Source organism: Vidua chalybeata, chromosome 16 (assembly GCF_026979565.1).
Source record: "Vidua chalybeata isolate OUT-0048 chromosome 16, bVidCha1 merged haplotype, whole genome shotgun sequence".
Taxonomy (NCBI): Eukaryota; Metazoa; Chordata; class Aves; order Passeriformes; family Viduidae; genus Vidua; species Vidua chalybeata.
The window spans coordinates 9167724-9195292 of record NC_071545.1 but is presented as its reverse complement, the minus strand read 5'-3'; the positions used below and the strand labels follow the sequence as shown (position 1 = coordinate 9195292).

At 37.4% G+C, this 27569-nt stretch overlaps 1 protein-coding gene across 1 annotated transcript; it reads right to left on the bottom strand.

The window, feature by feature from the left end:
• Nucleotides 1-1325: 1325 nt before the first annotated feature.
• VWA3A (von Willebrand factor A domain containing 3A) lies at nt 1326-27075 on the bottom strand. Its single transcript, XM_053958013.1, has 34 exons — nt 26982-27075; nt 26330-26412; nt 25982-26099; nt 25259-25360; nt 25083-25165; nt 24097-24151; nt 23237-23335; nt 22120-22226; nt 21730-21855; nt 20360-20468; nt 19919-19984; nt 19331-19456; nt 18446-18584; nt 18248-18355; nt 17935-18011; nt 16783-16877; nt 15720-15839; nt 14817-14891; nt 13997-14141; nt 12883-13081; nt 12379-12449; nt 11826-11966; nt 10338-10437; nt 9184-9294; nt 8706-8803; nt 8404-8556; nt 7804-7912; nt 6982-7126; nt 6382-6526; nt 5175-5326; nt 4772-4898; nt 4055-4152; nt 3626-3689; nt 1326-2165 (listed from the first exon to the last, which is right to left on the bottom strand). Exons 2-34 carry the CDS (start codon nt 26392-26394, stop codon nt 2079-2081), a joined length of 3615 nt encoding a protein of 1204 aa, XP_053813988.1. The 5' UTR covers nt 26395-26412; nt 26982-27075; the 3' UTR covers nt 1326-2078.
• Nucleotides 27076-27569: the final 494 nt, after the last annotated feature.

Genomic DNA, 27569 nt, shown 5'->3' with positions numbered 1-27569 from the left:
AGGTCAGCCCCACTGAGGCATCTCCTGAAAACGCCTTCCTGGATGAGCAGCCCTCAGCCTGATGGGAGCAGGCAGGATGGGAGTTTCCAGGTAGGTGGTAAGGAGATGGAATCTGTATTCTAGAGGAAGGAGCTGCTCTGAGGAGGCAGCAGGGCAGCCAGCCTGTGAGACCACAAGGCTTCGGCTGCACAGACTGAACACACTTGCAAAAGAACAGACCTTGGATGGGGTCTAATGGCACACTGCTGTCATACCTGGCTATTTTACAGCTTCTGTGCTTACACAGATTCTAACAACAACATTTGCTCCTTACTTTTCATTGCATTTTCTTGAACAGGAGGCTTAGAAGCCCTTAGCTCATACCACCAACAAAGAGAAGGCTCCTGAGTTGCCAACACCTACTTGGAGTGTGAGATCATGCTCAGGAGAACCAGAGAAACGTGCTGTGCTCTGCCCACAGAAACAAACGCCCAGTCCAAGCCAAAACAAACAGCTCAGTGATGAGTATTAATGTAGGCTGCCCCAAATTTGGGTTACAGATCCACTGACAATCAGCCAATGGAGACACTGTGTAAACACAATTGTTTTGATAGAGTAAAACCTCTGAACACCAAATATTGTAGGGGGGAAAGGCTCTAAATGAGAGCTTTGACAATTGCAGTCTGACACAACAGACTGAAATATTCTGACGCTTATCCACATTTGCAAAATCCAACATGCTCATTATGATCTTACTTCGCAAAGAGCCTCTGATACCATTTAGCACATCTGCATGAGTGTGTTTCATTTTAAGTTCTTTTAAAATACTTTTATAGGAATGTAAGAATCTATGCTACAGAACTGTGACATTTCTTAAATCATCCAAGAAACAAATAAGAAACCCTTTTTGGCAATACAGAAAGCTCATCCTTTCTACCTGGATTTACTGGTTTAACATTTCTGTTAGTACAAATCCTCATCTATACCCCAAACAGAAACGTAACCAATCCTATTAATTTACAATTAACATTTTCATAGCAAATAATCTCAGCAGTTACACACAGCCACAAATAAAATCACAGAAAGTGACACATAGCACAAAGTACCAGTTTAACTGCAGCATTCTAGTAAGGCTGGCACTAACATGGAAGGCAGGAGTCACCTGATTCAGAGCATACAACACAAAATAGATACTTTTATGATAGAAGTAATTTTTAACTCTTTATAGAGACAAAAGAGATAAAGGGACAGAAAAGACACAATCCCCCATATCACAGCATATCCAGTGGCACACAAGAGAGGCAAATGGCTCCGGAATAAATGCAGATCAGGTATCTTAATTTTGAAGTATGAATCCACTTTTATTATATTACATATATCAAATACATGAATGAGATGAATTTCTAACCCTCTAAAAGCAGTGAACATCTACAAAATACTAGTGAGCTGTCATTACAGAAATGAGTAAAAAACAAGTATATTTCACAAATCAACTGATTCTGGAAAACATATTTTTAATCTTCCTAGACAGGAAATATGTAAGAACTGCTCAGAAGACAGGCAGTGTCTGGTTATACAAGCACAACCAGGCTACATCAGCAACAGGGTATTACTTTCTTGCATGTCTAATCATTTCTGAATCATCAGCTCTAAATTTTTCTTTCCTGCCAAAAAGCAAAGAGTTGAAATAATTATTAACAAAACTTCTCTGCGTAAAAACATGAATTAGAAACTTTGTTTTCTGCACTAAGGTAATTTCTTGGACTTTCTATGCAAAACTGGCATAAAGAATTCTCTTCCTAACATCACAGCCATATGTCCCATCTGTTAGGGATAATAAGCACCAGTAAAGAATTCTCAAACCAAAAGACAAAAAAGGCAATTTAGACAGACCAGCAACTAATTGAAGGAATTATTAATGCAATGTAGTAAAAGAAACAAAAGTTGTGATCCTGTATCACTACTGATACATACACTTTTAAAATTTGTATTAGCTATATGGAAAACTATCCTCTACTTATATTTAAACTTCATAGAGTTCAGGGCTTGATTTACTTTGAATCTTGCAAAATCTGCAAGTGGAGTCAGTGCAGAACGTATCATCTGCAACTTCTTGTCTTGCCAGCTGTTGTGACAACAAAGAAAAAAATCTTTCTTTCTGCTTGAAGCTGGAAGGTTAGAGCAAACTTTGAAAAGAAGCAGGTGAATGGTATGATTCCAAACCTCTTCAGCATCTTTTCTTCATCTAAAATTTAATCCTACAAGTGAAGCACACGAATACTTTTAAAAATACAACTCAAAATATATAAAATGCATGGGCTCAGTGTCAGTGTTGACAAAATAGTAACAGAAAAACAATATAACTTAAACTGAAAGTAAGCAAGTTTCCTTACTTATATGTTTAATGGGGCTACAGTGCTATGCCCTTTCTGGAGGATTTTAACAGGAATGCCTTCCTATGCACTTCACCAGTGTGGCAAGCACATTTCTCTCTCTCTCAGGATTTTTTATTGAGGTGCACAGAGAGAAATGAAAGAGAAAACAATTTCTATTTTTGCTCTATGTTTTTCTCTTTCATTTCTCTCTGTGCACCTCAATAAAAAATCCTGAGAGAGAGAGAAATGTGCTTGCCACACACCAGCAATACAGTTTTCCTTGGAACGCTGAGATACAGAGATAGCTGTGGAACACAGCCTTTATCTCTGCATGCCTGTAACAACTTCTTTGCTCCTATAGGATGGTTTTATATCTGCTTCCTCTCCAAGCATCTCTCGTGAGTGATCAGCCCTTAAATGCTGAATTCTGCACTCAGACACACTCACACACACTCTTGCACACCAGGCTCCAGATTCCACTCTCCATGAACCAGGTGTTCTTAACCAGCAGGTGAGACTGGATTTTTTTTTTTATTCCTATTGGAATAACTGGGCAATGTTTTTGAACCAAAATACAAAATACAGCTATAGAAACAAGGATTTTTAAAAACCCAGTCTTGCTCTGTATCTGCCTTACCCAATTCCTTGATGAATATCTTGGCAGGCCAATATTCTCTAGTGTAACTCTGCAGTTGTCTGTGACCATTGTTTTCCCTCAAACAGCTCTGTGACAAATGCTTTTGCCTTGTTTAACCCTGAGAAAGTACTTCCACCCCGCAATTTCTCTTTTCCTGTGGTTTTTACTTTGCCAATTTAAAGCAGCAGGTTGGCTCTGTGAGAGGTTCAGTCTGCCCAGCTGCCTCTCCCACCACCCTGTAATGACAGTCCTGTGTTTGCTGAGGATGTCTTTGCTGTTAGTGGGGTCCTTTGTCAGCCAGCCTTGTTCATTTAACAGATAAATCATGCAGCCCATGCAGCAATTACAGTTATTACAGCCATTACATCTGGTTCTAACTCCCTAATGTGCTTAACTGCTTGCTAGACCATTACTAACTACAAATACACATCTGCCTTGCTCTTTTCACCCCAAACAGTTCTCTCTGAACTCTTCTTTGGTTATAAGGGGTTTTACTGTGGACTATCTCAGCTAAGAACTAAAATCACTACAAATGCTTCCAACTTTGGAAAAAGTGACTGCTAGAAATGAATATATTTACTAAAAAATTACCCTTCTACTGAAATACTATGATGTAAATGTGGTGACTGTTTACCTGAACACTTTTTTGAAAGCTAGAGTCATCTTTTTGGTTTGTGTTCCACTTTTCAAGCAATAATCTGTTTGAAAGAAAAACAAACTCCAAAGAATTACAGCAGTTTTTCACAGAGGCACAGAAGACCTTGGAGTCTTTGTTTAGCCCTGTCTTTAGGTGACTTTTCACTGAGGAGGTATAATGCATTTTAAAGTTCTTTGCAGGAACTTTTCCTACTATCCTATTGAATTGGTGCTTTCTGGTTCTGGATTGACAGTTAGGAAGGGTAATAATGAAGAAACATAAGAATCAATACAATCTAATTGTCCTTCATGCCTATTCTAGACAATTCTCCAGGTCTATTTTTTTATATAACAGACATTGGGAGTCAGATATTCTTGTCTTCATTCTATGAAATAATAAATACAAAAATTCTTGATAAATACTCACCTCCAAGATTTTGCCTGCTTTAAGAAATTTCTAGCTTTTGCTACTTCTTCAGTAAGTTTCTTTAGATCATCTCCTTCAAAGTAAGGGAAAACTGGATTCTGAAAACACAGTTAAAATGTTTTAACTTGCACCTATTTATTATTTTCTGTTTCCCCAACTAATTAACTGATCTAGTTATGTTAGATCTAGATAACTGATCTAGTTATCTAGATAAATTTAACTGCTCTAAATTTCCCTACTTGCAGAGAAGGTCTTGGTCTTACAAGGGGAGAGCAGAGCAAGCCTAGGTTGAACCTGGGTCTGTTCAGTAACATTTTTCTGCTGTGGCAATGCCTGAGGTCTCATGCAGGAGGAATTAATATGCTAAGCGCCATAAAAAGATTTTACAATTAAATGAAACACAAGATGGGAAAGATCAGGAGATAGTAAAAGCTGAATTTAGCTTAAAAACCACATGCAGACATGATATATTTTTTACTTCTCTTTCAAAACCTATATTGCACTGTGTATTCTTTTCATGGGCTTGGGCACCTCACCAAGGCAGTCAGCAGAAAGGCAAAAACAGATACTAAGATTTCTCTTTTTGGCTTTAATCTGAAACATCTTAGAAGTTTTGTATTATTTTTTCCTCATTGTTTTTCTTTTTTAAGTAAAGTTTCTCTACTGATGAAGAACTAAGCTGCAAAGAAACAAAACAAACCGATTTATTTAACATACATCTTCATCATCCAGCCCCTCTGTCAATATTCTGTGTGCTGCTAATTGTCCATCTTCACCTCCAGAACTGCAGTGGAAGCGCCCTCCTGTTTGGGCAGCAAGCTTCTTCAGGAATTCAACAGCTCCTCTGTTAGCACAAAGTAGAAAGCTACTTATGAGAATTATTTTCTGAAAGCAACAACAGAAGATTTTCTAAGAACTCCTTAAAAAATATGACATCAAAACAAATAGACAGGAGGACATGACTATAAATTCCTGTATGAAATGTAGGCCATGTGGCAAGTACCACATTGCTTGTCAGAACAACCTTCCCCATTACCATCTTGGTTGCACAGACTTCTGACAATAAATAAAGTAGTCATTTCAAGAGATTTTTGTTTTCTTCTTGCAAAGTATCACATACCTGTCTGCACAGCTAAAACAAATGGTGTGGATTTTAATATCTTGTTTCTTTATCAATCTTTCAATTTCTTTCAAAACCAGACTGCAACTGGTGTCTGGTTTTCCATCAGTTAATAGATACAGTGCCTCTACACCTTGGAAACTGAAAGCTTTCTGAAAAGCAGAAATAAGCTTAAATAATTTGTACATTTACATGAAATGCTATACTTCAGAACAAAAACACCATTCCAATGATTTAAGATAGTTTCTATTTGCCAATATATTTATATTTGATCATTAATCAACTTAGTTATGTCTTTTCATTTTCACTTCTTAGGGAGGGAGATCAAGGATATAAATTTGAAAATTTAAGTTGATAATTTGTAGCATAAGACAAAATATTTGTAAGCAGGGCTTTGCCAAAAACTGACTCATTGAAATAAGAAAATTAACTGGTTTTGGAGAACTACAGACAAAAGATTTTTACATCAAATTTTATGGGAGTTAAAGTTGTTTAATGTCTGAAAATCAGGCTCATTAGGACTTGAATTAATATTATGAAAATTTTCTACAGTAATTGACTCAGTGGACATCATTGTAATACACACATCTTGCAGCTCTACTGGACTTCATTCATGATGAATACCATAACATTTATTTAGAGATTGTGCAAGGATGTCTGGAAGAAGAATCATTCATTAAAGGCAACTTTTTTTTTTTATTCCAATTTAAAATCTCATGAAATTGCAAGTTCAGTTTTAAGTTATTATTACTAGTTGATTTCTACACTGAGAATTTTAACATGAGAAAAGCTTCTCCACCTGTTATAAAAGTTCAAGAATTGTACTCAAAACCCATGAGATTCCAACAAACACTGCTTATTTAAAGCCCTGTTTGGGTCAGACCAACATATCACAGCCACAGTTGTACATAAACATCAGTTTGAGCAACTGGCTATTTTCCCTCTCCAGTATTCTTTGAGCATAAATATTAATAAAACTATTGATATTTGACTCTTTTTTTTTTTTTAACTTAGTATGAGCAATTACTTTGAGTATCTATGAGCCCTGGGGCCAGAAACAGTGACTTGGTTTCTAAACTGTTCAGTGATTTGCATATGAAGATGTTGTACACTTTGACATCATAATTTTCCTAGAATGTCACCAGTCAGGTGGAAGTGTTTTGCCAGCACAGGACAGGATGTGTTCTCCAAGCTGTGGCACACCGACCTGTAAAGCTGCAAGGATGCAGGAGTTCCCATGAGCATGGCACGTGGAAGCCCACTGCACAGCATCATGGCAGCTTTCATCAGTTGCCTCTACAAGATTCTCTTTCCAACTCTCTGTACTTTCTGCAAATCTCAGCAGGTTAAACCTGAGGAGAAAGATGACCCACAACATTTAACCCTAACCAATACAATGAGTCACTTTGGATAAGACAGTTTTGAAATAAGTAAATACGTAAAATTAAAAAAAAAGAAAACCAAACCCAACCAAGCCCCCTATCAAAGAGTCTAGTGTTGGATTAGATCCTCAGCCTTGGAAGAGTCAAAAAGCATATCTTACTTTGCATGAACAGAAAATCTATGGGAATGCTGAGCCTAAAAGGGTAAACAGCATCAGCCTACAGCAGAGGCTCAGATTTTAGAAAGTTTAGAACTTAAAACTGGTAAAAGCAACAGAAAAAGCAGTTCTTGTCACATGCACATTATAATTAACATACAATAACTAATTGAATTGTGTTTCAGTGCTGTATTACTGTAATTATTAAGCAATCTGATTGCATAACAATGAGTGCAGATTTCAGTCTTTATCAGTAATTCACCATACCTGACTTCATTTTTTCTCAGCTGTTCCCAGATAAGGGAGGTAAGTTCTTTTGTGACAGGTGACAAATACGGGCCCATGGAACCAGATGTATCAATCAAAACACAGACATTTGCTTCTAAAATGGTACCAAACAATCTTCGGCTTCCTGGGCCAGAACATTAATTAAGAGTTATTATACAGGCTTATTTTATTGAGCATAATGTAAATCTTCATTCTTTAGGGGTAATTCTGGGTACATTTCTACATAATTAAGTCAAATCTATGTGGCAATTAGGTAGTTAAAAGGTTAACAATATAAAAGTGTTTGGCCATTTCAAAACTAACACTATCAAGCATTAATTACTAGCTAGTTGTAGCAACTTGCATTAAATAATTTGTCCTTTACAATCCAGCAAAAAATTAAACTATTTCCCAACAAAGATCTTTATGAGCAACAGAGAAATAAAAACAGTCTTCACCAGTAGTGATGCTGAACTTCTAAGGAGGACACATTCTAAGCAAAACATGCAGAAAAGCTAATTTTGCTTGTGTATGTTACTGTATATGTTCTGTTGATAGAAAGCTTCTACTCTGTATTCACAAACACACAAAGACCAAAACCTAATTATTTGTCAGCAAGCAAGATGTTTGTCAGCTGCACAGATGCTGCATTCTCTTGTATTCACAAAAATAAGTTTTAAACTTTCAATGAAATGCAAGACAGAGAACCTTTATTCACATTGGAGGTTCAGAGTTACATTCAGATCCATTCTACCAGAAAGAGCAGACAAGAAGGTTTTGTACATACTTGAGCTTTACAGAAAACCAGAGGCACACCAATACCTGAGAGAAGCCACTGCACTCTCTGGATATAGCGCTGCAGCACCTTCTCCAGCTGCTCTGTGTAGGTTTCCAGTTCTTTAGGCTGAAACTGCAGATGTTTCACAACCCCCTGGAAAAATTCAGTTTGTACAAGAGCATCTTACTTCAGGAAATCTGAGCTGACCTGCTATATATGCATTGGACATCAGGCTTTTTATCTACAAAGTATGATAAGAAAAATTCTGTGACTCTGTTGCTTGCACTTAACTTTCTGGGCTTCTCTCCAGTCATTACACAATCTGAAACAATCAAGATCCAACATTTTCCCAGTTTCAACTCACACATGATTTTGAAAAGTTTTACTTAAATTTTAAAAATTATTTTTCATACTGTATGAATGGAGGAGATGCTACACATTCTAAAGAACATGCAATTTGGACTTCAAATATGCTAAATGGTTTCTTGTGGTGAATAAAAGACCTTCTCTAGCTTGCTAATGGAAGTATGATTTAGAAAGAACAGGGAAGAGTGGAGAGAAAAACCAGAGCCATCAGTCAACATTCACTAAACATATACAAAGCCTTTCAATGATGTGGGTATCCAACATCTGCAAAAACCTACATTGATTTCTGCACTGGGGAAGATAGAACAGTATTTTGCTGATACTTTCTTGTGCAGAGACTCCACCGTTGTCTTCTGGTGGGTACAGCTTGGACCAAACATCAGTCTGGGCAATTCCAGTTTAAGCTTTTTAATACTGTACTTGGTCAGCCACTAGTAAGACAAACAAATAGAGCAATTGATTGTTGGCAAATATTAGAACAGTTGAAGTAATAACACATTGTATAGAATCACAATTAACATTTACATTCATTCAGATGGATAGTTCCAAAATGGCAATTTATTAGCAAGGAGAAAAATACCTCTTTGCTTGAACAAATTTCCTCTTCCTCTGGCAATTTGACAGAGCAAACAGATTTTCTTACACATATTGCCTTTGGATACTTCCGATATATTATACCTATTTAAGAAATGAACAAAGTACCAAAAACAAATCACTTATTTTAAAAAATTGTCACCTACAAAAAATTCCAAACCAAATCTTCTGTAATCAACTAAACCATATTCACAGCACTTTTCCTCGGAGCACCTCTGACCAAAAAATCTCAAGGGACTTAACAAAAGAAAAACCCAATTAAAAAAAATCAGTGGCAACAGTGGCAAAAAGTGCCACCCACCTGCATCCAAACTAAAAATCCTTACTACTATTTGGTAAGTGAAACTCTCTCCCACTCACTGTTCAAAGCACCCTGGTTATCAGTGACTTACCATCCTGCCAGTTTTATAATGGAAGTGCTGATAAGAAAAGGGCTTCACCCATCCCATTCTGATAACACATACCCACATTTCTTCCTTCTTCAGTGTAAAATACAGACACAGAAAGCTCTGGCTGCTTCCTGGGTTTGTGCTTTCCTTTATTCTCAGTCTGAGGCCATTCTTTAATTGTTTGTGCTACAAGCAATAAGAGATAAAAAATCCCATTAATTTAGCTCAGCTGGATAAAACTCTTACATGAGGAGAACTCAACCCTGTTCTTCTCTTCATATATTCCTATTACCACAATTATAAATGCTTCATTTTCTTTGATACTGATTAAGAAAAATCTTACTACAGCACTACTTCAGCAGCTTTCATAGAAATTAAACTTTAACAAATAAGAAATTACCATCAGGAAGAATGTCACAGGAGTTAGTTTGAAAAAAATTAGAGGTTTGAACAAGCATATTTGTTGGAGAGACCAGTTAACTTAGTACAGAGCACCTCAGATGCAAGTATGAATCTAGATTTGTAAACACTGCTACATATCAACATCAGGAGATTTGAAGATTAATGTAAAGAAAAATAAATTGCAAATGTTAGTGATGACAAAGAAAAACCACAAGAAAATGAAAAAATAAAAAGAAATGGAGGAGAAATGAATTGGGCTTTAAGGTACCAGCAGTAACTGGAATCAGTTTAAGAGCTTTTCAATATACCAGGAGCAGCTGGAAGAGTTAGCACTTCAGGCAACCTGACATTGGTGTTGTACTTTTCCTTCATAACTAGATCATAAATAAATCAAGTGGAACAGCATATTAATTAAAATGGGATCTAACAGATTTAGTGGCAATGTATACATTGAACCAGTAACATAATAAATGTCTGAACTGCTGAGCCTTATGGCTTCAGGTATGTGACACAGTGGGGTTCTACTGACCATCAGACACATCTGACATTTTCTGATAAGGGTCAGGTATTCAATCCTAGGACCTGGAAATCATTGCACAGCTGTGCAGAGCTCCTTCCTTGCACAGTGTAGAAGCAAATTAGGTAAATTATAGCTAAAACTCATCCCAAAGGAATCCCAAAACAAGCATGATCATTCCTATAAATCTGATTAAAGATCACAATTTCAGGAGTTTCTAAAATCTCAATTTAAATCTCTAATTTAAATACTGTCTTTTAAGCAAAACCCAAAGGAAACTGAAGACAAAAAGGCCCTAATCCATACAGACCTGGTGGAATTCCTGCTTTGGCACTAGGAGGACGCCATGCCAGTACTCTTACAGGAGTTTTTCTCTCTGCACCATGGCTGTCTTTAACATCCTTAAGCACCTTTAATAACAACAACAAAAGAAGTAAAAAGTGTTCCAGATCGATCGTAACTGCATTATTCTAACCTGGAACTATGCTTCTTTATTATGTAATTCCTGCTTTACTCTGGCTTTGACAAATCCACAGAATGCCATGACAACACATCAATTTGCAGTTTCTTGCTGGGTTAAGTAATTCTAATTGCTCTGTTTTAATTATCTTGCCAATATAATCTGCTACCATAAACCTAAAGACTAACATCTACAGGGAGAGGAGTTTGGACTATTTTTGCCACCTGAAGGAGCAGTCTAGTTTGGTAATGGCCTTGCTTTATAGAATACAGTATTTAATATCTTCCTCAGCATTTTAGTGACTATTGAAAATCTAGCTGACACCAGTAATTTCTCCTTTGGGTTTGGCTTATCCCTCTGAGGTCGAGCAGTCTGCTAAACAGCACAAGCACTTGTTGTAACCCTACTGTAGTATAAGACTTGCTGTGACACTGAGCCTTCAAGCAACTGACATCTACATTAATATACAGCTCTACTATAAATATCACCAAACGTCTAGGGACACCCTGTACTCATTTTCTACAAGTTTAACCCCTGCAAAACTATGCCCTATTGTCATTTCTGAGTAATTAGTTTCTCCTGCATTTGTGAAGAGGTGTTGAGAATATGTCACTTTTGATAAAACAGCCTGGAAGACCTACAAAGCCTTTGCAACATTCCCACACCTACATTCCCATTTCCTACATTCCCACACCTACAATGTCATTCCCGTTCCAAAGATGAGAACTGAAAGCTCCAGCAGACACTGGCCCTTTATGCATATTACAGATGTGCACACCTACTCAAAACACAGTTAAAATTAACAAACACTAGCAAAATCCCAGGGGATTCAGCAGTGCAGCTCCATGGAAATAAGCACAGCAGGCAGGAAAAAAATCCTGAATCCTGTTCTTGTTATATGCTGGCTCTCTGTGAGGCCAAAGGCATGCTACTGAGCTGCAGCTGTCTCATCTGTAAATGAGCAGAACATCATAATATTCAGTACCTTCTAGAAGGACTTGCAAAATAGATGTAATTTGGTAAAGCACATTTCTGCTTTGCCTTTGTTTGCATTAAACATTATTTTTAAGGTCAGAGGAAGGATTATTTAGACACCTTTTGACACTACAGTGTGGTTCCATGATAATTAATTACTTAGTATGATGCAGTGTTTGGTATAGGTAGCATTTTGAATGCAAACAAATTCAAAGTACTATCACAATGCTGCTCTTATTTCTTCAAATTTTCAGCTGAGCACTTCTCTGACCAAGAGGAGCATCTAATAGCTGGGTAGGATCTTTAATTAACACAGAGCATATTAAAAATGGGATCATTTCAAACCATTCCAGCCAGACTCACAGCTGTGGGTTTAGGAGATGGCACCTTCTGTGATTTTTTTTTCTCATTCCTCATAAGCACATTTGAGTGTCCTTCTGGTGTGAGGGATTTCACAGACTGATTTACTGAGCGTTGCTTTAAGGACTCCACTAGGAATGCACACTGAAATGGAAATCCACATTGTTTAGTACTTCAGATACATGGAATTTAAGGAAATGACACTTCAAAGTCAGGTATTGTGTATTTACTACTACCATAATAAATAAAATTATAATGAAGATTTACTTAAAAAGAATTCATCACAGGATTGGCTACAAAAAAGAGAATCACTTGACCTGTAAACTTGTATTTGGTATGGAATTATTGGTATGGTACTCCAACACCAGTCACTGCAGTGCTATTGTGCCTTCTAGTCCATATTTAGTCTGTGGGCACTATTCCCACACTCTAGAACGTTCCTGCTCATCATAAAAGGGTTTTGTCCAATTTCTCCTGAATTGTCAGCTGAACAAACACTGTTGATTTTTTTTTTAGGAAGAAACATGTAATTTACAAAGTTCTACGTAATTCATACCTTTTGGGAATAGTTCTTTGCTTTTTCCATTTCAGATATAATACTGGTAATATCATCACTTTCAAAAATACCTAATAATCAAATAAATGCTAATTAGCATGGGTTTCTTAAAGTGTACAAAACAAGCATTTTTTAAAATGCACAGCTATTTGTACCACATGTTAAATACCAATGCAGAGAATCAAAAAAACTTTGTTTCCTGCAAGCCTGATCCTCTGGACTTATAATATCAGTAACTCTATTTTAAAGCATCTTTAAAAAGGCTAACAGAATATGGTGAATTCAAGTAGAAAAAAAACCCAAATGAATTCCTTCATTAAGGCTGCATTATAATATTCTGCAATATGATTGAAAGTCTCAATAAAACTATGACCTATGTTTATGTCTCAGTGCTCTCAGCATATCTTAAAAAAAGTAAACTACTTGATTAGGAAGTTAAAAAGCAATAATAAATATTATTTCATTAATGAAAAAGAAGTATATGCTGACTTTCCTTTGTCATACCTGCTTCTCCAAACCAGTGAAACCTCCCATTGGCTGCCTGCACAATTTCTTTAAAAGCACTGGCAGTTTCCCTTGGGCTGGCATAGCGGGCTGGAATAATCCCACTGGAGTCAGTGCCCTGTGTTACACTGAACAGACAGACATGGAGCTGTAAATCCAAACCTTTGAAAGCCTCAGCCACGTAAGCACTGATTGTGTGCTGTAAGACAAAGGAGAAAGAAACATCAGGGGTGAGCCTCTACCTCAGACAAGCTTCCATCTACTCCACTGGTTCCTGACTGATGTGCAAATGCTCCCAGTTGGAGCAGCTCAGAACAGGAATGTTCCCTGAGCAGTGCAATGCCTCCTCAGTCCATGCAGATACACAATTGTCATTATTGCTGGTTACAGTGGCAACAGCTCTACTGCAGGCAAGAGGTGAGCTGGGGTTCGTTTGGGAACCAAAGACAGAGATTGCGGACATCAAGTTAGCTGTGCACTGAAGCAAAGTTGGGTTGAAACTGTCCATTTGCCCCTCATTTTCTTGTCAACCATATGGGCTTTAATGATTTCTTAAGTCTGCCCAGAATTTCCAGAGGTTTGGTAACAAAAGCAGGAGACACCTCACTGCACACATGTAGAAACTCATGGCTGTGCACAGGGCTTAATGGCCACGGAGCACATTCACTACAAACATGGATCCTAGCAAGGGATTACTGGGATAAAAACAGGAGTTGTCTCTACAGAGCGTGCTATGGAGTTCCACTGGAAAATTATTTGTTCCATGAGTTGTACAGAAATGATAAATTACAAAAAATCAGCTTGCTCCAATTCAGAAATCTGAAGCAAAATGATGCCCAGAGCTGAGTGGGCACGTCTTGAAGCATATCTTGAATTTTCTGTAAGTTACATATAATTAAAAATTGCTACCTCCTACACATGACTAACAATTGCAGAAATGGAGGTTTGGGATCCTGACAGATGTGCTTCCTTACATATGTAAAGAAGGAGTATTCTGCCAATGAACTGTGATGACTGGCTATAAGGGAAAAAGGGATGGGGAAAAAAGAGAAAAACAAAGTTGATATTTGTTTTGATAGGAACTTAAAGAAAAGTTGCCTATGATGACACTCACTGTTTCCTGATCAGGTATTCCAGTAGTCAGCAGGTAGAGTCCCTGTGATTTGTGTTTATCTTTGTCTTTGAAGTCAACTTCCACAGCTCTTCTGAGTGCACTCATGAAATTTCTACTGCCCTTGCACTCCAAGCCCAACACCCACCTAAACCAAGATGTTTAAAGTTCAAAGAATGAAGAAACAAAAGCTCTTGTTTCTGCTCAAAGCAATAAAAAAAAAAAAGTATCTTAAATAACACTGCACTGGAGTTTAAAAATTTTGAAAACGACAAAGGGCAAAACCAGATTATATAACAAATTATTTGTTCTGGTTTCTGTATTGCCAGCATGGCAAACTAGTTTTTAAATAAGATACAAAGCAAAAAGAGGAAAGAATTCTCTCTAATTTTATGTGGAAAAATATTAATATAGTAGAACTTACAGAAACAGAAATGAAACCAGAGGTATAATGAGAACACAGAAGATGTGACTCCACAAACAGAAACCTGGGATTTTTTTCCAAAGCATGTGTGAAAAACCCCATTGTTTAGCTCTCACATCCCAAGTGAACTTGAAGCAGTTTTCAATTCTTCATGTAACCTCTTCATTCCTTATACAGACACTTCTGTATCTGTGTACGTATGTATTATATATACATATGAAATATGAAGTCACTCTAAGCTTATTAATTTTTACAACACTATTTTCACAAGAAAACACTTTGAACAATCACTGTAGAACATGGCAGCCTATTTTTGTAACATGATAAACTTATACAATTTTTTAGTTTGCAATTTTTCTCTGTGAAATTCACAGATATGGGATAATTATTTGATCCTACCTCCAAGCCTTTTCTAAGTTGTCTGGTTGGGAAGGACACAGTTCCTGCTGCCAAGGCACAATGTCACTCCCAAATCTTTCACAGAAAGATAACAGCAATTAATTTTCAGATTATGGTTTAGAACAAGCAAAAATATAAAATAAATTCACTGAAGAAGAAAAATCTCATTTGGAGTATTACAGACATAAAACTGCCCGATGCCAATTACTTTCTATTTCAAACCATTTAATTATCCACATTTATCCATCACCCAAGGTTTATTTGATTTTCTTTCCTGAACAGTATCCCACATGAGCTGGGAAAAGCTCAAAGGAAGGATTGTGAAAAAGGAACTCCAACCCTCAGCTGCTGCCTGTATCTCTCTTGTGAGATAAGGGCTCTGTTCTCACACCATGTTAGGAACTCCATGAGCTGCTGGCTCTTAATTTTACCTGCCAGACACCTGCCCAGAGCTGCTTAGCAGTTGTGCCATGTTTCTGCCTGCCAGTGCTGAGTACAGAATTTTAACACTATAATATATTAACCAGTATTGGAGTTACTGTAAAATTTAAAGAGTGCTCTCAGTTATGGTACCTGAGACATCAAAATCCTCTTCTGGTAAGTTTTTGACAGGTGAATTAATACTGTTATGAACAATATAGCAGGATGAGTATTTGTTACAGGTATGATGCAATCAATTCCAGTGACCCTCACACAAAAAACTGATTTTTAATTAATAATCTGGTCTCCATACCTCTGATTCATGTACTCACCCAATAAGGACCAATCAGTGCTAGTCTTGCAAATACTTCACTAAAAACCATTCAATACTAAAATATGCCTATTAGTAATTACAGTCTCTCAGCATACTTCTTTCATTGCAATGCATCACAGTTATTTTAAGACTCTTAAATAGTTACTTACGCTATAATATTGAAGTAATCCTTATTTGACATTTGTTCCTCAAGTAAAAGTCGCAAACAATGTTGGATATGAGAGATGTAGGTAGAGTTTGTCACTGATATATCAACAAGCACAACTACCCTATAGAAAAAAATGCTATTCATTAAAAAAAAAAAAGAAAAAGCCTTGTTTAATTATGTAGTCTTATCTTCAGTGCACTCTAACTTGTCAGGGAAAGTATTTTCTATCTATGTATCAAAATGTGTAAACACAATCTATTTTTTAAAAAATTCTGCAAAACATCAGGTGACATTTAAAAATAAAAATAGGAACAGTAATGGAAACTTCTATCTTTCCTAAACTATGGAATAGTCAGGGTACTGGCTACTTAGTGCCATTAATGGCTCCTGAACCCCAAACAGCTCTTCCTCCTTCTCTGTACTTGAGTATCCAAAACCCTCATGGAATGTGCGGATGTTTGCCACAAGAAGAGCTATTGGATACTTTACTCTCCTTTCCCAGCCAACACTCTGGGAACATATGGAATATTACTCCAAAGACAAATGGTTAAGATTTCTCTCAGCTCATCAGTGCCAGAGTGTTGCTCAGGAATGGACTGACTGATGCTATTGAGCACGTTACCTGTTTAGAGCAAAGTGTTACTGATGAGCTGCTCAGCATGGTCAGTTTTAAGTCCTGCTTGCAGAGACAATGCAGGATGGTCACAGTTAATGGACACAGGATAATTTGGGAGCAGTAGTTTTGAAAAGACCCACAGATGTGAGACAGACAGATGTGAGATCCCAGACAGTCACTGGGATGTGAGTTCCTAGCACAACAGAGTGGCCAGATGGGCTAATTCAATCCTTAATCAATGAGCAAGAAACTCCCTAGTAACAGGGGCCTCAGCTACCTTCCTTTTGTCTGAAACTCCATATTCAAGGTTTGTAAACAGGAAAAAAAACAAATGTGCAATTCAGGTTGGGTAAGGCCTCAGATAAGATGTAAATAAACACCTTCCTCAAACACATTAAGACTACAAACCTCACAAAAAAAAAAAAAAAACCAAAATCAAATACAATACCTTCTTTCACAAACACTTCCCCATATTCTTCTGCTAGCAACAGATAGCCAGTCAATTCGTTTCTCATAGATTCTTACAATTTTAGCAAGAAGTTTCTATGCATAAATAAAGAAAATTTAAGTTAAAAATAGAAAGTTCAAGTCTTTTATTGCCAAACGCTTAATGCAGAAATAACATAACAGCATAGTAATGAAAAAAAATTTAATATTTAATGAAAAAAATATTTTCATTTAGATAGCGGCATTTCATTCTTAGTACAGATATGAGAACACAGTCCATGAAAAAAACATACAGTGATAAAAAAGCAACAAAGGATCTAAAGGTCTGTATCTCCACTTCACTTTTCCTCTTGCCACCATATTCCAAAACAATGCTCAGGCATATCAAGAAAAGAAAAGAAAGAATACAGTTAAAAATACAGTTTAAAAATACAGTTTTTGCAAGCTTACCCTTTTTTCAATAGCATTTTTAGGCAGTGTTCATAGCAAAACACATAATTTAACATAAACACAATGTTCTCAAACACATGTAATTCTTTAACAATATCAGTATGATATTAAGGTAATTTGTCCAAATTTTATACACCATGACCTTTCCAAGTCTATGTAGGTATTATATGAGGGCATACCAAGCTAGAAAAGGGCACTGAACTCACAAGAAAACATTATAATTTAACATGCACAAAACACAAGCATCTCCCAGTGAGCAAGAAGCCACAGAAGCTGCTTTTCATTTCAGCCACTTCACACTCTCCTTTTGGTCTGGCTGTAGAGTTCCACAGATTTCACATCACTCCCACTTGAATGAATTATTTGCCCTGCCTGGAAACATTCCCACAGCCCTTTGTCAAGACTGCCAGTGAAGTGGGAAAGCAAAAGGACTGACAGGCCACTATATAGCAAAGCCTGTTGCAAACATCCCAGACAGCTTCTCTTCCATTAAACTTGTCCCTCTCTCTGATGATCTGCATTCTGATCTAGGAGGAAATCCTCAACAATCACTACTGCCTGTAAGAATCCCAGTGGCTGCAGACTTACATGGACAGCTGTCTGCACATGAATCCCTGCAATACTTAGCTAACAAGACAATTAATGAGGAATAATTAGGTGGTAGTCTAGCCCTGACAAGGCCACATCATGTTAGACAACTCACCTGATAGTTGTACAATACTGGCAGGTCAACATGGATGTTTTTTACAGTTCCATCATACCACTCAAACTGCATCATCACTTTCTAGAAGGATAAGTAGAGTTAACTGTTTATAGAACCCAATATAAGATAGACTAACATGGAATTTTTTCTGGGTTATTCTTAAGAATGACATTAAGTATTTGAGTTGAATCTATGAATCAAATTTCAGCCTGTAGAATTTCAGCTAACTTATAATGTACTGATTTAAATAAGAAAGATGTAGCAATAGAAAGAAAAAAAACCCCACAATCCCAGGGAAAAAGCTCCTCATCACTTGCCTCATGTAGAGTTGATGATACTGTTTTTTTAAGAATAGGTACAAAATCTTCCACAGGAGAAAAAGCATTGGGAGCCAGAACTTGATAAAGATCTAACTTTTTAGCTATAGGAAGAAAAAAAATACATTAAATAAAACACATACTCTGTCTTTAATTCATGTTTCATACCTGTTAAGCTTTCCTTTCTGTGCTACCTTTCAATCCATATGTCTTTAACCAGTCTGCTGAGGTTTTGGACAGGATGCCTGGTGTTTGAATATCTAATGGTGCTTTGTGCTTTGGAGGCTTTGGGGAGAAGCTAGAAGGTGCTGTATTTGTAAATGCTGCGGTAACCTAAAACAGATTTCAAGAAAAGCTCTTGTAAGTTAACATAATTTATTTTTACCCTCAATTCAAAATATCCAGAATGGAATACTGGTAAACATAATTAAAACTAAAGTGCTGGGATTCCAACAAGCAAAACACTTGGAAAGTAGCTATCAGTGGTCCTCCTAAAAATGGGCTTTTACTGGGGATATAGAATCTACTAAGTCATTTCAGAATGACTTCTGTTCCATAGCTATTCTACACAGTCCTTAGTAACAATGAGGTTAGAAGAGAGAAAAAAAAGATATGTGTACAGCATAGGAAGGGTGAGGGGAAATATAATTAGAAATTTTATCCACAAAAGAATTCCTCCCAGACTTATTTAACAGTGCTACCAAGACAAGCCCTTATAAGTTTGCAATGGATTCAAATGTCCAACTAAATCACACAGGAGTAAGTATCTTTTCTCCAATTTAAAGGACTGCTGGAACCTCATTTATATGATCGTGCATAGAGTTAGGCTAATGCTCCTTAGATTCCCATTACAATGACAGGGCAATGTTCTTTTCATGCATTTTGGAGAATATTTAGTAAAATGTCTCCTTTACTGATTTTGTTCTTAATTTCCTCTAAACAATGGATTTTCAATAGAGAATACTCAAAGTTCACATATCAAAATACCTGATCAATCATACAATTTTTTCATATTGTGGACAGTTAAAATTTCTAACCCTAATTATTCAAAGTAGATCTGAAAATAAAAATATACATACATCTGCTCTTGTATTACCAAGCAAGCCACCAACTCTTCTTTGAAAACTCTGTTTGATGCTCTTGAGTAGGTCCTTAGCCTTCTGGGATTCCTGAAGTAGCAGATGAAAATCACTGCTATCAATATTCTGCAATTGTAAAAACAAATGGGGAAAAATAAGTCAACTATTGTTCAAACACCAACTGAAAACAGCTTTCTCACTTTACTGTGCAAATATCAATACAAGACTGCCTGGCAAGGCAGAATTGAGTGTGAATGTATCTAATGCTCTGCATATAAATTAGTAATAATTTATAAACAAGATATTATTTTATTACTTTGAATCACTCTACAGTAAGGCATTGCTTTTATCAGCCATAAGTCAGTAAACAATAACTGCAAAATTTATTGCACTTTTAGGAAATGTTTTCAGTTGCAGAAAGAACTAACCACAGGTTTATTGAGCACATCCTCAGCATTCCTATGACAGAGACTTTCAGCACCAATTCTTACTATCAACTCCTACTCAGGTGATAATTATTTTACCTTCTCAAAGTGAAGAATCATCAGCAAGAAAGAAAAATGCTTTGCCTCTCTCCCTGTCACCTACCTCTCCCTTGGAAGAGTAGCAATGATAACGGCCTCTTACTGCTTCTGCAAGGTTCTTTAGAACTGCCTTCATATAAAAATAGGAAGAGAAATAGTTACTTTGACTTGATAATAATGTGGGTTGTTGGTATTCAGTTCTCAGTAGAGACAGAAAAAGAATATTTGAGATATATATGTAGTGAGAAAGCCAAAAAATTATGTTTCCATCATTTGCTTGCCAGTCTTATTTTAATGTGGCTGAAAAACTGAGTAAAGCAAGTTACAAGATGATGCTCCAAACAATTTTTTCTGTGTTTGCAAATATGCTCTGAAGAGAATAGAACACTTATTCAAGAACTCTAATGATTAGGTTAGCTTCCCCACAAGTTTATGAGAGAAGGCATTTCAGCTGAATAGGAAAAAAATGCACTGCAGGAAGTTAAGTATTAACACAATTACTTACAAGAGAAGCAGGGTTGCTGCAATCATATGTAACAGTGTGAATCTGCACTTTTCTCCCCAGCGTACACTGCTGAGCATAATCACATAACATTTCACAAGACTGATCAGGGCTGATTGAAAAAAAGTAAAGAAAGAAGATATTAACAATGACAGTAATCAAATGGGAAAAAGGCCATACTGAAGAAGACATATAAGAAAACCTGGGAAAGAAATAATAAATAATGGGAATTATTTAGGTATTTAGCATTATCATGCTTTTGGACGGACCTCCTCTCCCTCATTCAACCATTACTGAGAAGTCACTACTGGAGCTTGGTTCTGTCCTGAAAATCTGGATGATATAAAACCCACTAGGATTCTATTCCCATTCATAACTGCTTGTGAATGAAATGTTCTGAAGTATTCCCTGCTAGCCCTGAAAGCTAAAGATCAGGAGTTGTGGCTTTGGCCACTGTGACAGAAAACCTTTCAGCTCCGGTATGTAAGAATGTCTTCTGTTTCCAAAGACACCAAAGTAAAACTTGGCCTTATGTTTAGAACTTAAGTGTCCCACACAGCTATCATTTCCTGAGCTCTGATGGCTAGTAAAAACCTTTCCTTGCAGCTACACTTCTGCCAGGGACTGAAATTAAGGAATTTTTCACATAGTAGGAACTTCTGTTTTCTGTTCATAGCAGATCTAAGCCTTGTAATCCATACTGTGCGTTCAATAAACAACCTGAAATTTAAGTTCAATTACTCTAAGTATCAATCTTGCCAAGCTTACACCATCCCCTTTTGCACATTTAAAATAAAATACAATTAGTAAACTAGGAGTAAGGTAAGACTCCTAGAATCCTTATTGTAGTCTTTTCCTTATAATCCCAACTCCAATATTGGAATTTTCAAATTATGACAGTAGAATTGCAGAATTTAAGTCTATAACTTATATAATCTCACCTGGTTTCATTTATTTAATCAGACATTTTAAGTTCTCCATCAGCACTACTAAGATCACAGAGAGAAGAATCTCTGAACACTTAATGCTATTTTAGAGCAAAATTTAACTTATCCTGTAACCTTCCCAGAGATGTGGACTCTTTCAGTGACATATTTAATGAACACTTAATTGATGTAAAATTAGAGCTAGCAGGCCCTCAACAGATTACTGTGATAAGTGATCTGCAAAGGAAGCACATAGGTTCATAACAGAAATGAGAAGATTTATAAATAGTAAAAAAAGGGAAGAAATAAAGGAATTCAAAGGTATAAACTAAAAATATGTAATATGCAGATATTGAATTCGCTATTTATTTTTGTATCAAGTTCAGTTTCTTGCACCAATCCTGTATCCACGTTAAATCTGGTTGTTAAGACAGATAATGAACTTACCAGCTTCCTACAATAAGAACCAAGGAATTCAGTTCTTTCATTGGAAGGACATGCCTTAAGGCTTTCAGCAAATTGCAGCCTCGACCAGGCTCCAGCTCTTGTACCCACTGTCTTGCTTCATGTAGCCTAGGAGATGGAAACAAGAAAAAGAAGATTTAGGTGCTAAATAATAGAGATCACAAAGATTACTACAAACCACAGGAGGAGCTAAAATATTTATATGTGAAAACCATCTTGAAACCACTGACCACATGTCAAATTCATTGCTTTTCTCCCCTCTTAAAATCACTGCAGGCACAAGATGAAAAACATTATTACCTACATGAGATTGCTCAAATTAAATAGAGACCTTGTCTGAAACACCTTGATTTTTCAGAGAAATTAACTTACACATGAATATTGATGGTTTTTGGACTCTCCCACAGTGGTGAAATTTCTGTACTGAATGAGAGGCAGTACAATTGCTTCTTATAACAAAGCTGCTCATCTATTAAGCACTAATAAATTTAAAAAAAATATTAATTACTATCTGTGCTGCTTCTGGCAGGGTTATTATGCAAAAGATTAAAAATAGTAATTTCCTAAAAATAGCAACAGCAATATTTTCAGTTACCACTAAAAAAGCTTCCAAGAAAAACTCATAGAGATTCAAATATTTGGTAAGGATAGAGACAAAACCTGCAAACTTATGGCATTCCAAGTAATTTGCTAATGGGGCACGAGGTAGGGATATTTGTTGTTCTGGTACCGGTTTTTCTCTTCAGCTGATGAACACATGAAACAGCAGTGATCTAGAATGCACATATTCACCTGCCAGGCAATTTCTAAAAAATTGTTAGCTCATAATCATGGATATGTCTAAACAATAGTTCAGATATTCAGGCTAAGCAAACCAGATTATGGAAACTGAGTTTTCTTGTGTGTTTATTTGAAACACACAAATGAAAAACACAAATAATATAAACTGACAGTAAGTAATTCCTGAATGTGGACAATTTAATTGTACCACGTGTTAAATATAGACATTATCTCTTCTTTCCTTACTACAAAAGTTTTCTAAAAACAAAGAGCACAATAAAGGACAAGTTTCTTCTGAGAAGACAGAAGATTATTAATTCACCAAGGTTCTGCCAAAAATTGTGAAGTGGGCCTTACTGTGACAAAACATTAACTTAAAGAAAACCATATTTACTATAAATATCTCCATGTGAAATTTGTCTCTACCTCTTACAGCTGCTTTTGTTAAGCAAGTTTATTCCATAATGCTGATAGAATTGAGAAACTTTAACAGTAACACTTCCCTTAATAATATTTTGAAATATACTGGATTTGTTTTGGACATTAACAAAGAAATTTGGAGCATACTTTTCTACAACAGAAAATTTCTATTCTATTGTATATTAGGATTTTAAGCAGACAATTTTTTCTATTTGGTTCCTGGTTTCTAGTTCCACAAAAGCTTGATTAGTATGTCAAAATAGACAAAATTTGCTTTACTGTTACTTACCAAAAGGTTCTTCTGAAAATCCAGTAGTCTAGGTCTATAACTCAAATGAGACACATCAACCAAAAGTCCGACTTTAGTTCCTTTTAGAACACCGAACACCTTAGAAAAGTCACTGTAAATATTAGCTTATCTACAGCTTAATAATTTTACTGTTTATTCTGTACAACACCATTTTTAGATCAAGTATTAGGTATTTATTTTAATTTTAAACTTTTTAGCATGAAGATAACACACTGACAAAGTCAAGGAGGAAAATAAGAAGAAAAAAAGAGAGTCCTACTGGCTCACAGTTAATCCTTACCAGTGAATCATATTACCTTCTTCCCAAGAAAACTTATTCATTACTTGAGAGGATAAATAAAAAATAACTTTGTCCCCTTCAGGCTAAATCAAGCGACTTTGTGGAAACCAGATTTTAGAGTGCTGCATTTTTCCCTATTCCCTTCAAGAGGGAGTTACATTCTGATCATTAGCACTGCCAGGCACAGTGTGATGAAGCAGCTGTGCAAGAGTGGGCAAAATGAGCTACAAGAAGCTCCACTCCAGGCAGAGGTTAAGCTCAGCATTGTCTGCTCCCATTGGAATTGTGCTGAGAGGACCTGATGACTAAGACTTCAAAGAGAAAGGAAAAGACTAAATCTAGAAAGCAGAAAACTGCATAGCAATGAAAGGTAAGGAAAATCAACCCACTGTCAACATCACTGCATATGATGTGGAACTTGTAGTAAATAATGAAAATACAAAGTATTTTCTGGAAGTGACTTTCTGGAAGCCACTTTTCACTAGTATTCAAAAGTTAATTTAGTCTTTAATGCCATATAGAGTTTCATTCTAAAAATATACTGCAAAGTTCAAGTTACCTTTCTGCTGTCCTGCAACAGCCACTGAATTCGGTGCTGATACAGGTCAATCACTCTGACAAAAGGCAGAGCACACATTTAGCTACAGCATTCTCTCACACTGGGTCTCAATGTAACAATCAACCACCTGTCTTCATCACATCCCCTTCTCACAGATGCAAAATCTGTGAGAAACAGGTATTTTAAAATATGTTAAATATTCCCTTACACAACTGCTGGTTGCAGGGCTAACCACTTAAATACTTCTTCCCCTAAAGCAGAACAACTTCCAACAGTTTAATATTAAAATAGTTATAACCTGAGATAAAACAAAATGCTTCATCTTCTCTAAAATTGTTTAACCAATGGATTTTTAATTCCATGTGCTACAAGTTGGCAAACAGAAGGTTTAAGCCAATATTTTAAAGGGGCCAATATTTTAAAGGGGCAAATCCATTTTGCTTTTTCAAAAGAGAAAAGCTGCTTCTGTTTTATAAAAGCCTGACACAGTGAGGTATGCTGAAATGGCAGCATTCTTATCAATGGTGAAGATTATTCTACAGCTTATTGAACCTATAAATTAAATTAAGTTTCTATAAATTAAATTAAATTTCTTGATTCTATAGATTTAAAACTCACTTAGAATACTTTCAACTTCCATGTCACAACTGCATCCATGACTTGAAGCTAATCCAAGTTACACCAAGTACAACCCCCAACTACACAGTGTTACCTATGGAAACCTGACCATGCACTGGCTGCCTTTCTAAAATGAGCAAACTGCTTCACATCAACACCTGGTTGATAAACATCTTCCTTAAAAAACCCCAAACCTCAGCTGTAGTGAGTGTAATTATCCCTTACTCTCAAATCTCAGGAGAAGAGATTTAATGTTGAGAAACTCTGAGGTGCCCAGAGATAACAAGTTAAGATTTAAGGTAGTGTCTACAGTAACGGAGATACAGAACCACTTATACATCAAAACAGTAAAGATGATGGACACTTACTCAGAAAGTCTGCATTCAAAATCAGTAACAGTCTCCTGTGTAAACTCCATCTCTTCACCAGCATCTCCTGAATTCCTGGAGCACTATGCATGGTTAACATCAGAGATGCACACAAGTTAAGACTGACTAGAGAAAAGGCAGCGTTGTACTTACAAAATAATATTGCCTTCATTTACCAGATACTCTAATGTTAATTGCAAGGATTCCAAACTGTAGTTTCTTATCCATTCTTCTGTTGTTTGCACCTTTTGAGATTGTGTTTTCTTCATTTGTCCTCTCTACAGATCAAGTGAGAAGAAATTACATGCAGTATGAGAAATTAAAGGTGCTATTTAAATGTGACAAAAATACAAGCCCTAAGGAGAGTTGCTGCTAGGCAGTGCATATCCAAGAACATAATTTTATGTACTGGAATACTCTTTTGAATGTGGGGTACAAAGGAAAAGAAGCTTTCACAATACTCCCAGATTGTGAGCTAAAGGAGGGGAAAAGAGAGCTTAGTTTAGAGCAGACAGGAATGAAGACAAGAAATAGGAGAGCTCAATAAAAGAATTATAATAAATATCCCAGTAATTTACCAGAGAGGAATAAAAATAAGCATCTCCCAAACACGACTCAGAGTTTGAACTTGGCTTCTGCCTTTTGGAGGAAAAACGCAATATCAACAGTTGATCTCATTTATTGTTTTGCCCAATTTGTTCTCAGATTCATCTCTGCAGAGAAGCTACATGCAGTTTCATGACATGAGTGATCACACCATCAAACTAACTGTGTATATATGCAAATATATGTAAGGAAGCATATTAGCTGTCTATCAGTTTATTTACTCCCCACTGTGAATTTATAATGGGTATGCATTACTGTAGTAGCTGCTCCATTTTGTAGGAAAACTCGCCTACCAGCTCATCTTGGGTCTTGCTACTATGTGTTCCCAGCAATCCATTATCTGGTCCTAGATGAGGCAAAGCAAAATCTTGCCATGGTGGATGATGACCCTGTGGGTGGAATTTTGTCAACCTACAAGACAATAATTTCATGAGAGCAATTCATTACCCATAATATTCCTGTATTGTCATAAAGTCATTTCAAGTTTTTTCTGTAGAAACTGTTCTATACTTTGTCAGTTGTTTAAGCATTAATTTAATATATGATATTTTGAAGGAATATAGTATATACTTCACATGAATTATAATTTAGTTTCTATCTACATATGAAGTCTCAATTAGATTTTGTAACGGTTTCCTCACCCATTTTTTTCCAAATATTGATCGTTGTCCAACAACCATGCCATTTTCCTGATGTGTGTATTCATTATATGAATAGACTTAGCCTTGTTAAAAATAGAAAGAAAGCATTAGAGCAAGAAAGTTAAAATCCTCAGGAATAAACACTATTAGAAAAGTATTAATATTGTCAGCAACTTAAATGATAATTTATATTGTATGTGGGACAACAGCAAACTAAAAAATAAAGAGAAGTTACAATTATCCCTTTATAGAAAACACATTTAGGAACTATTCTGCAGGAGTTGCTTGTTAATGGATTTTATGCAGTTAATTATATGCATGCAGAGCTGCTGGGAGACCGGCTACAGAGCTCAACCAGAAAAAGAGATTAACCACAGCAAACCCCAGAGCGGCGGCGGGAGCTGAGCCAGCCGGGCTGGCAGCGGGTGGGCGAGCTGCCCTCGGGTTTAGGCACGGAGCGAGTCATGCAAAAACCATTAAATCCCGGTTTTCTCTTGGCTGGGCTCCACTGCCTGCCCCGGGCCCAGGCCACCCGGGCCCTTCGGCTCAAAGTGGGTGTCAGCGCAGCCCTTGCCCTCCCCGGGACCCTGCTCACCTCACGGGGAAGAACCCTGGGTTCCCGACCCCGCGCTGTCCCGTGCCCGAGACTCACCTCACCCCAGCGGCGAGAGACCCCTCGGCTCCTCCGACCCCGCGCTGCCCGCTCCCGTCCGCTGAGACTCACCTGACGGGGCAAAGGCTCTGCCGTGCCCCGCCTCCCTCCCTGGCACCGCACCAGTGACAGCGACTCCCCAAACCCCTCGGCACCGCCCGGCACTGCCCCGACCCTTCGCTCGTGCGGGACCGGGAGCGGAGGGGCCCAGCCCGATCCCCGCCCGCTGTTGCGGCGTTGCCGGTGGAGACGGGGCCGGCCCCGGCGCGCCGCTTCCCGCCGCCTGAGGGCGCCGGTGGCCGGGAGGCGAGGGGCCCCGCCGGGCGTGGGGGGGCACCCCTGAGGGGGGGCACACCTGAGGGTGGGGCACACACCTGAGGGTGGGGCACACACCTGAGGGGGGGCACACCTGAGGGAGGGCACACCTGAGGGGGAGGGCACACCTGAGGGTGGGGCACACACCTGAGGGGGGGCACACCTGAGGGTGGGGCACACACCTGAGGGGGGGCACACCTGAGGGTGGGGCACACATCTGAGGGGGGGCACACCTGAGGGGGAGGGCACACCCCTGAGGGAGGGGCACACCTG

Excerpts from the sequence above, each read along its gene's own strand:
- VWA3A (XM_053958013.1), bottom strand. The coding sequence starts at position 26,394 with ATGAATACACACATCAGGAAAATGGCATGGTTGTTGGACAACGATCAA. Across the intron at positions 8,804-9,183 it reads TGAAGAAGGAAGAAATGTGG|GTATAATATATCGGAAGTAT; the intron begins GTATGTGTTATC and ends TTTCTTAAATAG. Across the intron at positions 7,127-7,803 it reads AGTGCAGTGGCTTCTCTCAG|GAAGCCGAAGATTGTTTGGT; the intron begins GTATTGGTGTGC and ends GTTCTGGCCCAG.